General features: G+C 37.4%; 1 protein-coding gene across 8 annotated transcripts in view; it reads right to left on the bottom strand.

Annotated features, from left to right (window-relative positions):
* The window catches only part of TANC1 (tetratricopeptide repeat, ankyrin repeat and coiled-coil containing 1), an 85,766-nt gene that overhangs the window by 44,671 nt on the left and 27,142 nt on the right, over positions 1-13,953 (bottom strand). For 5 of the 8 annotated variants that reach the window (XM_061446412.1, XM_061446403.1, XM_061446395.1 and 2 more), the window contains exon 3: positions 4,681-4,884. In XM_061446412.1, coding sequence (XP_061302396.1) covers positions 4,681-4,884 — 204 coding nt within the window. Of the gene's footprint in view, positions 1-2,108; positions 2,448-4,680; positions 4,885-13,953 lie in introns of those variants that run through there. The other 3 variants (XM_061446398.1, XM_061446425.1, XM_061446419.1) reach the window with 3 other exon arrangements.

The raw sequence follows: 13,953 nt of genomic DNA, 5'->3' as shown, positions 1-13,953 counted from the left end.
AAGTGTCCCATTGATCCTTCTGGCAGCAGCCTCTGATGGTACATAAAGCCTCTAAAAACTACATTATTTTTGGTTCATTTTCATAAGTACTTCAAGGCAGAGGTCTGCTTTTAAAGTCAGCTTGCAATTCTCCCCTTTTTGGCCTCAGGCTCCCCGAGGCAACATGCTGCCCGGTCACACTGCAGCTGGCCTAGAGAAGCGTTGCCTGCTACACCACAGCCTGTACCTTCTGCCCCAAGTACAACCTGGTTCTACAGGAGTACAGATGCGTTTCCTCATGGGACCTACCTGTTCTTTCAGATCTCTCTCTAAAAGTGCAATATGGGAATAGGGTGATAACCTTATTTCTTAGTTAAGAAATACTGGGCAGGGAATGTAAGTCATACATGAACACAGGTTTATATTTCTACCTAAAGACTGTAGGATGATTATATTTTTTAAACTAAAACATAGCTTAGTTACCAACTATCACCAGAGGGTGCTCTTCCAATGCTATTTCATAACAAATACATGGGGCATTGGCCCTGGTGAAAGCAGCTAAAAATACATTCCTTTGAAACAAAAATCACATTATTTAAGGTGACAATAGTCCAAATCAGTCATTTGTAGGCACAAGTATAATTACATATGTCAGAGCTGAACAAAAAGCAACCATTCCAGAAGGACCAGAGCAACATGTATCAGTCATGTGGGAATAGATCAGAATGGAAATATCTTCAGGACGAATTTTTAACCCTCACAGCTTAAGCTGTGGAGGAGACCCTGTACTGAATTTTCTTCCCCACAAACTACTGTGGAAGCAACCTACAGTACTTGCAAATCTGGTGCACAACATCACAATAACTACAAAAATTCATAGTAAGTTTATTTTCATACACCAACCTAGAAAAGGAGACATGAATTATTCCATGGATGAAAAAGGACCCATTTAAAGATGTACTGTATCTGCACAATGGAAGCTCTCTTCTGAAAGTGTAAAATGACTGAATTAGACCTGATAAAAGGTTCATCTGGAACAGTGTTTCATCAGCAGCAAAAGCCAGAGAAAAATCTAAGTTAGGGAAAAACATACTTCCTTGTGTTAAGTGGCTTATCATTTCCCAAGTCATAAGTGGTCACTTTCTATTTAACAGTGCTAGATGGATTTTCTTTCCAAGAATTTATCCCCGCCTTCTTTTAACAATCTGCACCATCCACAAGTTAACCCAGAACTGCAGGAAATAGTAATCATACTGTCTCCTTTTCCCTAAAATTGTCTTTCTCCCAAGCAGAAGTATACCAACTGAATCTATTTAAATTATTTTAGAGCCATTCTACACCTTTAGTCACTCCTGCAGCCCTTCTCTAGCTTTAAAGTATGTTTTTCAAACTGGTATCACCAGAGCTACCCCAGTATCTTCCTGGTGTAGATGAATTATAGATATATACAATTCTATAATGACACTTTGTTGTTGTTGTTTATGACCTATTGCTTTCCTGATTTTTAAAGTTTTTTTTGATTGCAGAAGAGCTGACTTTCCAAGAAATTACTGTAACTTGTGCTTTGAACCTAGCTTTCCTTCCCATCTGCATTAAATATTTGACTCTGTGTCTGCACTGACAGATTGCCCAACCCACATGCAGGACCTTCCACTTGGGCAGCTTACTGCACGCAAGAGGAACTGCTTCCCCCCATTCTCAAGATCAATGCACAAAGCTGAAAGCTTAGGTGAAACCAGTTCTCTTACTTGGTCTAGTCTCAAGTACCAGGTATGTTGATTACCTTGTTTATTAATAAAAAGTTTTAATTACAGTTTAATTTAAAAACTAAAAACTACTGCGCATTTATAGAAGACTCTTCCAGCAGTCCTCTTGTGCATTCAGTGGTGTCTTTAAAAGGAAAGCTGCCTCCTTCTCTGTTCAAGCATGATGGTATCAATAATTTAAGTCAGTAAACATTTGCTCCAAGGGCAGCAGCATCTTTCATTCACGCCTTAAACTCCAACAGCCAACATTTTTTTAATCTCCATTATAAATCAGTATTTTCATTCTTTTAGCTGACCCTCCTAAATCAGTGTATAATCAATTATTACCCCTTTAAGAACATAAATATTGGTTTTGTTGCATACCTGTAAGATTACCAGTCCAAGCAATGCTCCTTCTAGGTTTATAAGAAATTCAACTTACTCTGACAGTTTTTAATTTACTGCTTCCCTTCCCAGAGCTGTCCTGCTGACAACTTTTTCCTTGCTGTTTGTTTCTGCATTTATCCACCTCCTCCTCAATGAACTATTTCATTAAGGAAGCTTTTGACTCCAAATGAACCAGTCACTTTAGTTCTGCCAATAATTTTAGGCTCCTTAGTAATTTAAGATATAGTTTCTCTTTTCCCTCCTTTTATAGTTAGAGTTGAAGACTGAACCAGGGCCAGAAACACTGGTACTCTTCCAAGCTCTTCTCACAAAGAAAAAGCTCCTCCTATGCAAATAACTGAAGCATAATGTCACCCATAGCAGATTGTGCAAACGGATGGTGCAGCTTTCCATGTTCCAGTGAAGAAATTTGCTTGCTCTCTGGTGGTTTTTCCTGCCTATGCGTTAGGAGGTTCTAGTGGCTGACCTACTTTCAGATGATGGGCAAAAAGCAGCTATGACCACACACACGGCAGCAAAGACACCCTCTCAGTTGTGTACATGAGTCACCATGCCTCTCCACTGCAATAGGAACAATAAAGCAGCTAACACTGCTAACATAGTGGTCTCCTAGTATATGAATACTCATCAGCTTGGTCTCAGGCCTGAACCCCTACCATGAGGGGTGGCAGATGACAGGAAGGAAATGGAATGCGGTGTGCCAGAGATCAGGATAGCAGTTTCAGAGAGCCACCAAAACCAGCAAGTCCTGTGTTTGCCCAGGGGTTCCCTGGACCAGTGATTTCCAAACCTCTTCTGAACAGATAAATCTAACTCCCTCATGAGCGAGGCACCCAAGTGATCTTCTCAGCAAGATGAGTCCAAATCTGAGATCTGATAATTACATTATTCATGGAACAAATATGCCTATGATGGAACAAATCCTCTTAGTCTAAATGGACAGAAAACACCAAGCTTCCCACAGCATGTCCTCTGCTCAATTACAGAGTTTCAAAGACTTGAAAAAATCTTAATGGTATGATTTATACTGAAAAATACATCTTTAAGTAGTTTCTTTGTCTTCACCTCTTAACTGAGAGGACTAAAATTAGAATTTTATTCTATCACTAGTCAGGTGACTTCATTACTACACCTTAAATTCAGAATCCTGTGTTCACCTTCTGTGCAATCATCTCCTGAAAAATCTTTAACTTGCCATTTGTAAAGCACTTAACCAGACTGCTTTGAAATCAGTACATTAATATACACTCTTTTTATTACTCCCACTCCAGATGCTAGACAGGTAATTTATATTAACTGATCTTCTACCAGGTATAGTTTGTTGAAAGTCAAAGAAATAGCAGATAATGTTTCCAAGAGAAACAGCAACCTACACTCTACTTTTAAAAATGTATGTCACTAAACTAAATCATAGAGTGGGAAGGTTATACCTCATGTACTCAAATGTACCTAGAATGCAGTTAAGTTTTCCCAACAGCAATGAAACTGAGAGTTAGATCCTGACCTCTTAAATATCTGGCAAAATCCCCTTTCCTTCCCCATTATAAGGGCTTCATCCTACCTTTTAAAATTGCTTAGGATGACAGTCAGTTGCGGTAAGAGAGAAATAACAAAATATCATTCAGTGGCTCAAAATTTTGACATGAACTGTCAAAATCAACCCCAAATTACTTAAGCGTGAAGTGAGATTATTATTTTTGATCTTTGAAAGAAAAAAAAATATTGACAGGCAACTTAAACCAAGAATACTTGTTACAAATTGCATTTACTATCCTGTGGCAATTCTTTGAGCACCATTTTTCTTTAATTTTATGTCAAATGGGTCATTAACCAAGACATTTCTCAATGCTGACAAAAACCAACATTCAACACTTTTTGTTCCTAGCGCTTATAAACTTTACAACAAAGAACCCAAAACTGTTGAGTGTCTCCATAAGTAATAGGAATATGGACAATTTCATCTGACACTCAAGCTCTGACCTGGATGAACCCAAGCGATGCTAGTGTGTCGGAATGATATATATGTGCACAATGCTGATAAAAGGGAACCAGATGGAGCACCTTATTTAGCAAAGCTCACACATAAGTATGCAGTCATTACTAAGGACCCAACAACTGATAATTAACAAGTTTCTTGTCACAACTTCAGCAGCAACTTACCTATTAATACATTTATGTTTGCAGATATGAATCAAATAAATGCATAAGCCACAAACAACACTCTTACAGTCATTAATATATGCACAAAGGTTTTTGCAGTTGTCTTCTACCTAGCTTCTGTACTAATCGTAAATAACCAGTTTTAAACATATTCACACATTTCAATTCAGGTGTTCATGATACCACTTAGAATAATTCTTTGCCATATGAAATAATACATTCTATTTGATCACCAAATCCCTGGGAACACGCAAAAAGCATTCACTGCTCTTGGTCCTGTTGCAAAAGATTAACGTGATTTTATCATGTTACTTATGTATAAATTGTACCAAAACCTGAGTTTAAGTGCCATGAAGGTGGTGTTAGTTGCTCATCAACTTCATTTTACCTGGAGATTTTTTGTTTGATCTTGACTGCATCAAATAGGACTGGCGTGGCAGCAGAGGTGAAGATGGCAGTGACATTGAGACTCCTTTAGCCAAGTTCATTCTATAAGTGTCCTCGGAGACTGGCTGATTGCCAATGGGAAAATCTGCATTGTGGCCAGATGTTGCTATAACCTGCAAGGCATTCTCTGGGCTGGAGTCACCTGCTAAAAATAAATTTTTGTCATCTATTATGTGATATACCAAAATAAAAAGCAGGCAGTTGCATTGAAATACAAGTATTTAACACAGGAAAACGTATTTGCCAGCAACAATTCAGCATGACTCATCTTACTGTGCACCCTCCACTGCAGAATCCAGAAAAAGTTAAATAAATAAGTATGCAAGCTTTTGTTTTACTGTAATAGAGGCAGCAAGCTGGAAGTAAAACCTCACTTTCAACAAAGTAAGTACTTTTCAGATTTCATCCTTAGAGGTAAAACCAAGTTTCCTAATAAGATAAAAGTATTTCTACAGCTGAAAATTTATTTTAGGATCACTGTGATAGCTGAAAGTCACGACCACCTGAAAATAATTTAACTTGTTAAAGGAGCAATTTAGCTGGGTTATCCCTTATACACAATGAAAAGGTAGATCACTAAAAGGCACACTCATATATGGCCAGCCTAAGCTTTATTTTTCTGTGGTTTTTGTTTGGATTTTTTTTTAAACTGAGGATCCAGTTATGTGCAATTTGATAGCAACATTTTTTTTTTATCTGAGGAAAAGAAAAGCTATTGGTTCACAATGTACTAAGTGGTACATCAAAACAGGGAAATACGCTCAAAACAGAAATTTCTTGATGGTGCAGAAAATGCAAGTTCAGCCAAATCAAGAATATGCTTTCAAAAAACAGAGAAATATATTGCTCACAGTAATGGTTCAAAGACAGCAGAAATACAAGTTGAAAGTGATGAGTTTTCCTAGTCAGAGGACAGAAACACAGCTGAAATACAAAGGTTAACAATTAAATACAGCCTGGTTTAATACCTAAATTAGGGTATTGCTCAATTATTTACATGAACTACTGTTGAACCAGTATGACGAAAAGTAAAATACAGCAAAACAAGACTGATGCAAAAGGAAAGAGAATGCCAGAACATTTTTTAGACCACGTGCAACAACTAGCATGGTTACACACCAGTACATGAAGTACAACTAGAAGGACGGACAAACAAAGGAGAAGCACTATCTTTTAAGATATGAATCCCTCACACCAGGTCCATTTTCTTACACTAAGGAAACACTTCAGATAAATGTGACTCTACAAGACATATCTCATGTTCATTTTATTGTTGTTCAACTGTTGCCCTCAATTTTTAACAGCTGTTCTCCTACCAGATATGAGTACTGGGAGCACTAACTGCATACAGTGAACTTCCACAGTATGTCAGAAGGAAAAAAAAAAACAAACCCAAACCTAACCTCCAGAGAAGAGTAAAAATATTTTTGTCTATTTAACTACAGCTCTCTTTCTTTTAGAGGTATGCATGGAAGGTAAGAAAACCAAGCATGCTTGAATGACAGGTCTACTTCTCTATTTCCAAAGGTCCGTGTATTTAAGATTACTTGGGGTTTTTCTTAGCCATACTTGTTTACTCAAAAGAACCACATGGGAGGGCTACATATGACAAATGGTCTTGAAGAACACTATGCTAAATTCAAACCTCTCTTTAACATTTTGTAACCATAAAACTTACTTTCTTATTCCACTGAAACAAACTAAACCACCACCTTCCAGAAGTCCTCCTCTCCTCTCTGATTTGTTCAAACAAAATTCATAGTAATAGATAATGATTTTAAGGAAGCAACTCCAGTTTCATGAAGTCAAGATGAAAATCAAAAACTAAGTAACTAGAACTTTATCTTCTTTTTTTGAAGTCCATTGCAATTATTATAGGAGTGTAACTATTGGTTTAAGAAAAATCAGTATTTTAGCAAACTAACTTTAACACACCATTCTTAAATAAAAGTACAGTCTTTTGTACTGCAGTACTGTGCAGAAGAAAAAGACTAATTATTTTAAACACTATAATCACATAGATGAGATTTTTTTGAAACACCAAGATATCTAAATTACTGAGATCCCATTCGCTTTCAGTGGAAATGCAGAGGCTATAAATGTTCTTTTACAAATTAAACTTTCACGGTAGCTGTTCTCAAACACAGGTTTAACATTCAGTGTATTATTATTTACTATTCAACATAGTACACGTGGGTTTGCTTTGTAAACTGTTCAAAATCACACAGAGACTCCATTTTTTTTCCTTTGAATGTAAGCATAAAGCCAGGAAGCAGCACAGTAACACAGCAAACTACAGTTAGAAAACTAGTATTCTTGTTAAGAGTTTCTTAATAGATACATTGCCAAGGTTGGAATCTGGAAATTGTGTAAGTATTCCAGCTGGAATGTTAGTGAGGGGGTGCAAGAGACAAGAGAACAACAAACAAAAATCACCTCCTCCACCTTCAGGATTAGTAACTCCCCCTACAATTCCCTCATTTCTATTTTTCCTTTTACTAGGACACAAACAAGCAATGTTTAATTAATTGTCTTCTTAGTAGGCTTTTGAATTCTGGATTCATTTTAATTTATCCTTCTCTATTGCATATGAACATGTTTAAACAGTCATGTGTTCTACTGAAGCAGAAAAAAGCTTGTTACACATGAAAAATGGTGAGAACACTATGGAATAGCAGACAGCTGTTAGACACAAATCATTCCAAGAAAGCAGAAACTGCACAGCTGAGTTTCTAAAAAGCTGTTAACTAAATACGACACTAGCTAACACACCAACCCCACATTTGTGACCTCAGAAAACAGAAACAGCAGGAGTAGAAAGGGAAAAACCACCACAACCCTTCAATACTGTCCCAGCCATAGGCACAAACCAGATCTGCTCCAAGGAAAGCAACTCCCCAAGACCTCCACGATCCAAGAAGGACTCATTAAGTAACAAAGTAACAAATGCCAAATGGAAGCCTGTGGCACTGGGATGCTAAACTTTACATGGTAAGGGGCTGCTCACTGAGAATAAAACTGTTGCTGGTAACTAAAAGCTGCTCCCAGCTGAAGAAGTCTCCAGGTCCATGGAGAGCAGCTGGTGACATGGCCAGCAGGACAGCTGCTTGCTTTCTTTCCTCTCTTTCGTACAGAGTACTCAGGGATATTCTCCGCCCCCCCCCCCCCCCCCCCCCCCGGGTTTCTCCCTTACAGAAGTGCCCCAAAATGGAGGAAGACATAAAGATGTGAGGGGAGGCCACCAAGAAATAAGTATGCAGGAAGGCAGAACTGGGAAGAAGATTTGGAAATACACCGTTTCTAGCTAATGCTAGAATGAGGCTCACCTTTATTCACTGTGTAGGATGGGAGTCACAGCTAGAGGAACAGCTGTTTCATGCCAGTTTAAGACTGCCAGGTACCACATTCCCACAGAGACAAACCAGTTCAACTGAATATTAAAGCACCTGCCTCAGACATAAGCAATTTCATAATATGCTTAGAGTCCATACTACAGTGAGAGTGACAGGACAAAACCTAATAGAGACAGATGACCTCTATCTCTTTGTCCTATGGGCTCTCTAAATGGACCTACAAAATTTATCATTCTTGCACTATACATGAAGGGAAGTTCTATATCCATACAAATGATGTTATTTATGGCTGGCTATAGTTAAATTACACATGTGGTAATGTAGGATGGCAAGCTTCATTTTTATATGCTTAAACGATTCTTTCCTAAGTCTCTGAGTCTATCCTGTATATTTAATCTCATATTTAATCCTGCATTTTCTATTTTGTATAATTGGGCTGATGAGCAAATTCATGCATTTTATTCAATTTACGGGAATTTTGCTGTAAGATACTTGTATCTACACATGTATCTACACATGATAAGACAGACACAAAATCAACAAGCTTGTGGCATCCACAAGGTACATTATCCTTTCCACTTGGTATTATGGAAACAATACTAGGAAAATGCATGAGTAGTAGCTGTCAAAATGCAACTTGTTACAATGACTGACTATAGCCAGATGCCACACACTGATGCACAGAGAGAACCAAAATTATTTGTTACTAACTTAAAGTTTAGTAATTTCTAATATTTTAGCTACCAGAAATATACTTTAAACTTACATGACATTTCTTAGTCTCTATCCCAACATAAACTAGACAAATATCAGCTCTGGAACAGGAGGAAAATGACCTCTCACAAGTTTTTTAATAACATCAAACTAAAACATAAGGACAGGTCCTGTGAAATCCCACTTTCTTATTTTTAAAAACTCCAAGCTGTACATTTTCCAGTGCCAAGCAGCCTTTGGACAAAAAACTCTTCATAAGCATCAATCAACACCAGAGTTCTTATCCAGTGGTCAAAGTAACCACGGAAACAACTTAATAGCTTCAAAAACCACACACAAAAAGCTTTGAGAATGGAAATCAAATCCCAGTTTAGTTGCACCTAGGGATGTAACTGAAAGGCATAATCTGATTAACAAACTACTTTTTTTTTTATCTCCCTTAAGAGACAAAAAGATACAAGGATGGCTGACTAAAGTAATGATTTTGTAGAGCCTAATATCCTAAAAGAGAACTTGAAGTGTAAGATTAAGCTAATCCTTCTACTGAATAGAGAGGATAACTAAAATTAAAACCTTTACAGTGGATATGGCAGTATTAAACATAATAAATCCCATCTAATTCTTCATTCAGTATACATTGCTTAGAAATCAGAAGAATGCTAAGTACCAAAATACATGTAAACTGGAGCTTGGTCCAGATTAGGAATTTGGATTATTTGAATATGAAGGAATAGGACCGCAATCTTCCAAACAAAGGTTTAGCGAAAGCTAGACCAATGAAAACGCAGACTCCTTCAGTCTGAATATCGACAGTGACTGCAGAACAGACAGCATTCTACGGACTTCTCTCAGTATGGATTTCTGGGATATCCGATTGTGTCTTTTTCTCCTTAAACTCTCTACTAAAGTGAAGCAAAAGACTCTCAAGCCACTTAAAAAAATGTATCTGACATAAAATTGTGCTACAGCAGAGGAAATCTTAAAATTCTGCAGTTCTGCTTAAGATGTTTAAAGAAAAGGAAAAAAAAGGTTAATTGTTAACACTACAGGATCCTATTGCTGAAACAGCCTCCTTGCAAGCACCCTGGGGTGAAGTTTACTGACACCACCTCCCAAACTAATGTGAACTTGACTGTAACAGCCCAGCTCCGACCAGATTACTCTGGCATGAACCTTAAAGCAAAGCAGCAGTATACAAACTTTGCCATGTAACAGCTGCAAACTTTGCACTTGTATAACACTGCTATAGCCACTGCTCATTCTCCTTGGGAAGAGAGAATGTTAATGGGACTGGTCTATGGCTGTGTGTCAACCAAGGCCACTGCTGGCTTTTGTTGACACTCCTCAGAGATCAATACACAGTGAAGACAAGAAATATATCAGATTCTCCACAGAGAACACAGCCAGCATTAAACCCGGCGGCTGGCTCAGTCTACATATACACGCCCATATTCTGTCTGCAAACTGCCCTGACACTTCTGTCAGAATGGAGAATGACTGTATTTATTAGCCTTTGTGTATCTATATATCTGGTGTGCTGTTAAAATTTGTGAGAGCGGCAAAGCAGTGGAAAAGGTTGTTCAGGGAGGCTGTACAGCCCCCATCTCTGGAGACTCTCAGAAGCTGAGCAGACACAATCCTGGGTCACCACAGTGCTGCAGTTCTATGATAACTTCTGCATACACAGCTACCACAAACTCCCATAATGCTCTGTGGAGAATCTCTGCCATCAAATGCTGAAAAGGTGAGCTTAAGAGGTATAATTCCTCTGCTATTTTAGAGCAGACATTATGGTGCAAGTTGAGAGGGAATTAAATAACATTGACATGGGGAGTGTGCAAAAGACTAACAACAGTACCTACTGCTGATAATTTTGTTAACAGCATTACATGAGGCACCTGTTTTCTTTACACCAAGCACTCCATGGTACCTCTGCATAAATTGCAGAGTTGTGAAGAACAGCCCAAGGAGCAAACTGTTCCCATCTACAGGCAGATGCCTGTATCTGCAGACAGAAACATCCAACATGCAAATGTGCCCACACGTTACTCCTGACAGTCTTTATTCGAAGCAGAACAAAGGTAAGACTTCATAAAAAAGTTCAGAAGGAAATCATGAGTGGAGAAACAGAAGTTAGTTATATGGCATGAGGAAAGTCATGAAGCACTTTGCAGCATGAGGCATCGCTATGTCTACGTAGTAAGAAACTGCTGAAGGATTACAAAACACAGTGGTTTCGATATTTTAAAAATGTTTTTTTCTAAGTTCCATCCTATTTTTCAACAGAATTTAGAGGGAACTGCAGACAGAACTCTGCAACATGGTTCAGTGACTGTGTGTAAGGTGCTTTATTTTAACTGCAAAACACTGATAATTGCTCATTAAAGGATTTATGTCCTTCAAAAGTAAAATGCTTATGTGTTTGTGTACTTGTACATGCACAACCAGTTTGATTTAGTGAGTCAGTCTAGGAGAACAGAAGGAGCCAAGTGACCCGGGCTTTCCAGTTCAGGCAAGGTAACCACTCACGCTACTACCAACATAGATTAGGAGTTGAAGAAAAATTCATGATAAGTGAAGGAGTTCATCCTAGCCTTCTGGGATGAGAAAATAGGCTTCTGTCATGTAAAATACATGCATCAGCAAAGATCCACATTTCATTCTTTGGCTCTTGAGACTCTGCAGAGACCAGAGAAAGGGAGAAACTGGCATGGAACGGTAAGAAAACTCATTATAGCCAGAGTACCAGAAGCAGTGAAGCGCATTAAGTGTGAAACAAACCAAGTAAAGCTTAGAATAAAAGGTCCACATGGACAATCTTTGCCAACTATGCTTGTATTTGACATTATTTGCTCACTTTCTGGCATTTATTTCTGAACTCTAGATTACTTTTTCAGTACACAAAATACTAATGTTCTCTTGTAGTGCTTAGTTTCAAAAACCCAACCAATTTTTAAAGATAAATAGAGGTTATTAGAACTACTGAAGTAATTTCTTTTTATATATTTCAAGGGCAGGATTTTCCCCCTTTCCCCCTCTCCCCATTTATATAAATGGGATATATCACTGGTATTAACTTCTGGGAAAAGACATTTACCACATTAAATACTCACTGCTCAGCAAAAAAAGGAGTTTAAATTCTTAAATAACTGTCAACAGCCACAGAAAGTGGGCAAAGCAACACAGGATAATCAAAACCAGCTCCATATTTTATGCATGAAACAATGCTTCTTCTGTTGCAAGATATTTTTAGAGTAACAACAAAAAGTCAGACTGAAGCTTGAAAGTATTCCAGTACAAGTTCAATGTTCCAACTAGATGATGTGTATTTTATGCACCAGAAAGTCCCTTTGCACTGAAAATTCAAAGCCTAGGACACAGAGATTTTGGACAAAAAAGGCAACTGAATTTGCATATTTAGTTTTAAAATGCAAACTTACATTATTCAATCATTTCAAGCCTTTCAGTCTCCCAGAAGCAAATCTGAGTATCTTGATGCTCTCAGCTTGGAGGTAAGTATATTAGTCAGACAGAAATCCTTAATAAAACATAAAGCAAGAAAGGTGGGTTCAAATACGCATTTAACTTAACAAGTTCAGCTGAGAGGCAAACCTTTACTGCTACAGGGAAATAACTCCAAAAAAACTTGAACAAGTAGCAAGTCTTAATAAAAGATTGCATAGAAACTTCACTTTAACATAGCAATTTAGTTGCCATTAGGAAAAAGAAAAAAAAAAGTGAATTTGAGCACATTTGTGTCGGGCTGGTAACAGAATCCTATGCTAACAGGAAAAAAGGAAAACACAGAATGGCAGAACATTCTGCAAGTGATCCAAGTTCATGCCTTTGAGCCATTTTATTTTTCAAAAAGAACATTAGCATAATTTCAGTTTCTGAATTGTATCTGATCATACGTAAAAAAAGGAAGACATTTCAAATTCACATATTTCATCCAACTTGTTTAGTATATAATGTTGATAAAGAGCAAGGCATACAAACAAAATAACTAAGAGTATACTAATCTACAACAGAACATAATGCAGCAAAAAAAGCATCCATTCTATCCTAATGTTCAAAAACTTTGTACACTCATATCTAGGTGAAAGATACTTACATAAAGATATCTAAATACAACACAATGAAAAGGCAAAGGAAATTAAGTCTCAAAAGAGCATTGTAAAAAAATTAAGCCTGATCTACAGGAGAATCAAACAAGATCTAATACAGATCTGTTAATACGGAACTTTTTTTGTAGCCCAAATTAAAAAAAAAAAATCTGAATACGAAGTCAACCACTGAAAGTCTGATGCATATGAATAATAAGCACTTCAATACCTTTTATTTCAGCATCCAGAAAGTAAAACCACTGATCTCATTTCTCCAGATTACCTGCCTTTAAAGGACTATAGCACTGCATTCTAAACATGATCTTTTTGTTGACGTTATCGTTTGTCCCCTGTTAATTGAGTACCATGTGAATGGATAATAAGCTTTAAGCAGGAAAACCTGAAAGTCCGAATTACTTACCACATTAGTTTCTATTGAAATCAGTAAAGTTTCCCTGCATACCATGTACTCCATTTGATGTTAAATTTCTGATGGGATTTAGTGCACGAAGAATACAGCAAACTAAGCACAATGCTTCCATTATTTGTGTTCCTTCAGGCCTGATACTGGGTCAACAGAATGACAATGCTCATGCTACTAAAAAGCCATCTGAAATAATTAGGCATGTTCTGCAGGAATTTAATATACGGGATTTTCTAAATTGGAATAAATTACAAGTATTTTATATTACACGGCCTTTTGCTTAGTAAGTAAAAAAAGGCAAGTTGCTGAGTTTAGGACAGTTAAAGAAAACAAACATAATTACAGACTGCATATAAAACCAACAGGAAATACTAATACAAACCTATCTCTATCATTTTAAAGCACTTCAGAACAAGTAGCTGAGTAGAACTTAGACTAAGAGAATCACAATTAAAAGCGACTGTTTGTGTATATTCCGAAACTTATGTATATTCCTTATACTGTCACCTCATCACAGACAAGGCTTGAAGGTAGCCCTGCAGGACTTGAGGTCTAACAGTCTTCTGGCCTGAAATTGTGACACTAAGACATGAAGTTTCTGTGCTATACTAAAAGAA

The sequence above is a fragment of the Pezoporus flaviventris genome, unplaced genomic scaffold (genome assembly GCF_033815535.1).
Source record: "Pezoporus flaviventris isolate CSIRO_AGI_PZ_B2104156 unplaced genomic scaffold, CSIRO_AGI_Pfla_v1 ptg000001l, whole genome shotgun sequence".
NCBI lineage: Eukaryota > Metazoa > Chordata > Aves > Psittaciformes > Psittacidae > Pezoporus > Pezoporus flaviventris.
The sequence above is the reverse complement of the archived record's forward strand: the minus strand, read 5'-3'. Positions and strand labels throughout refer to the sequence as shown.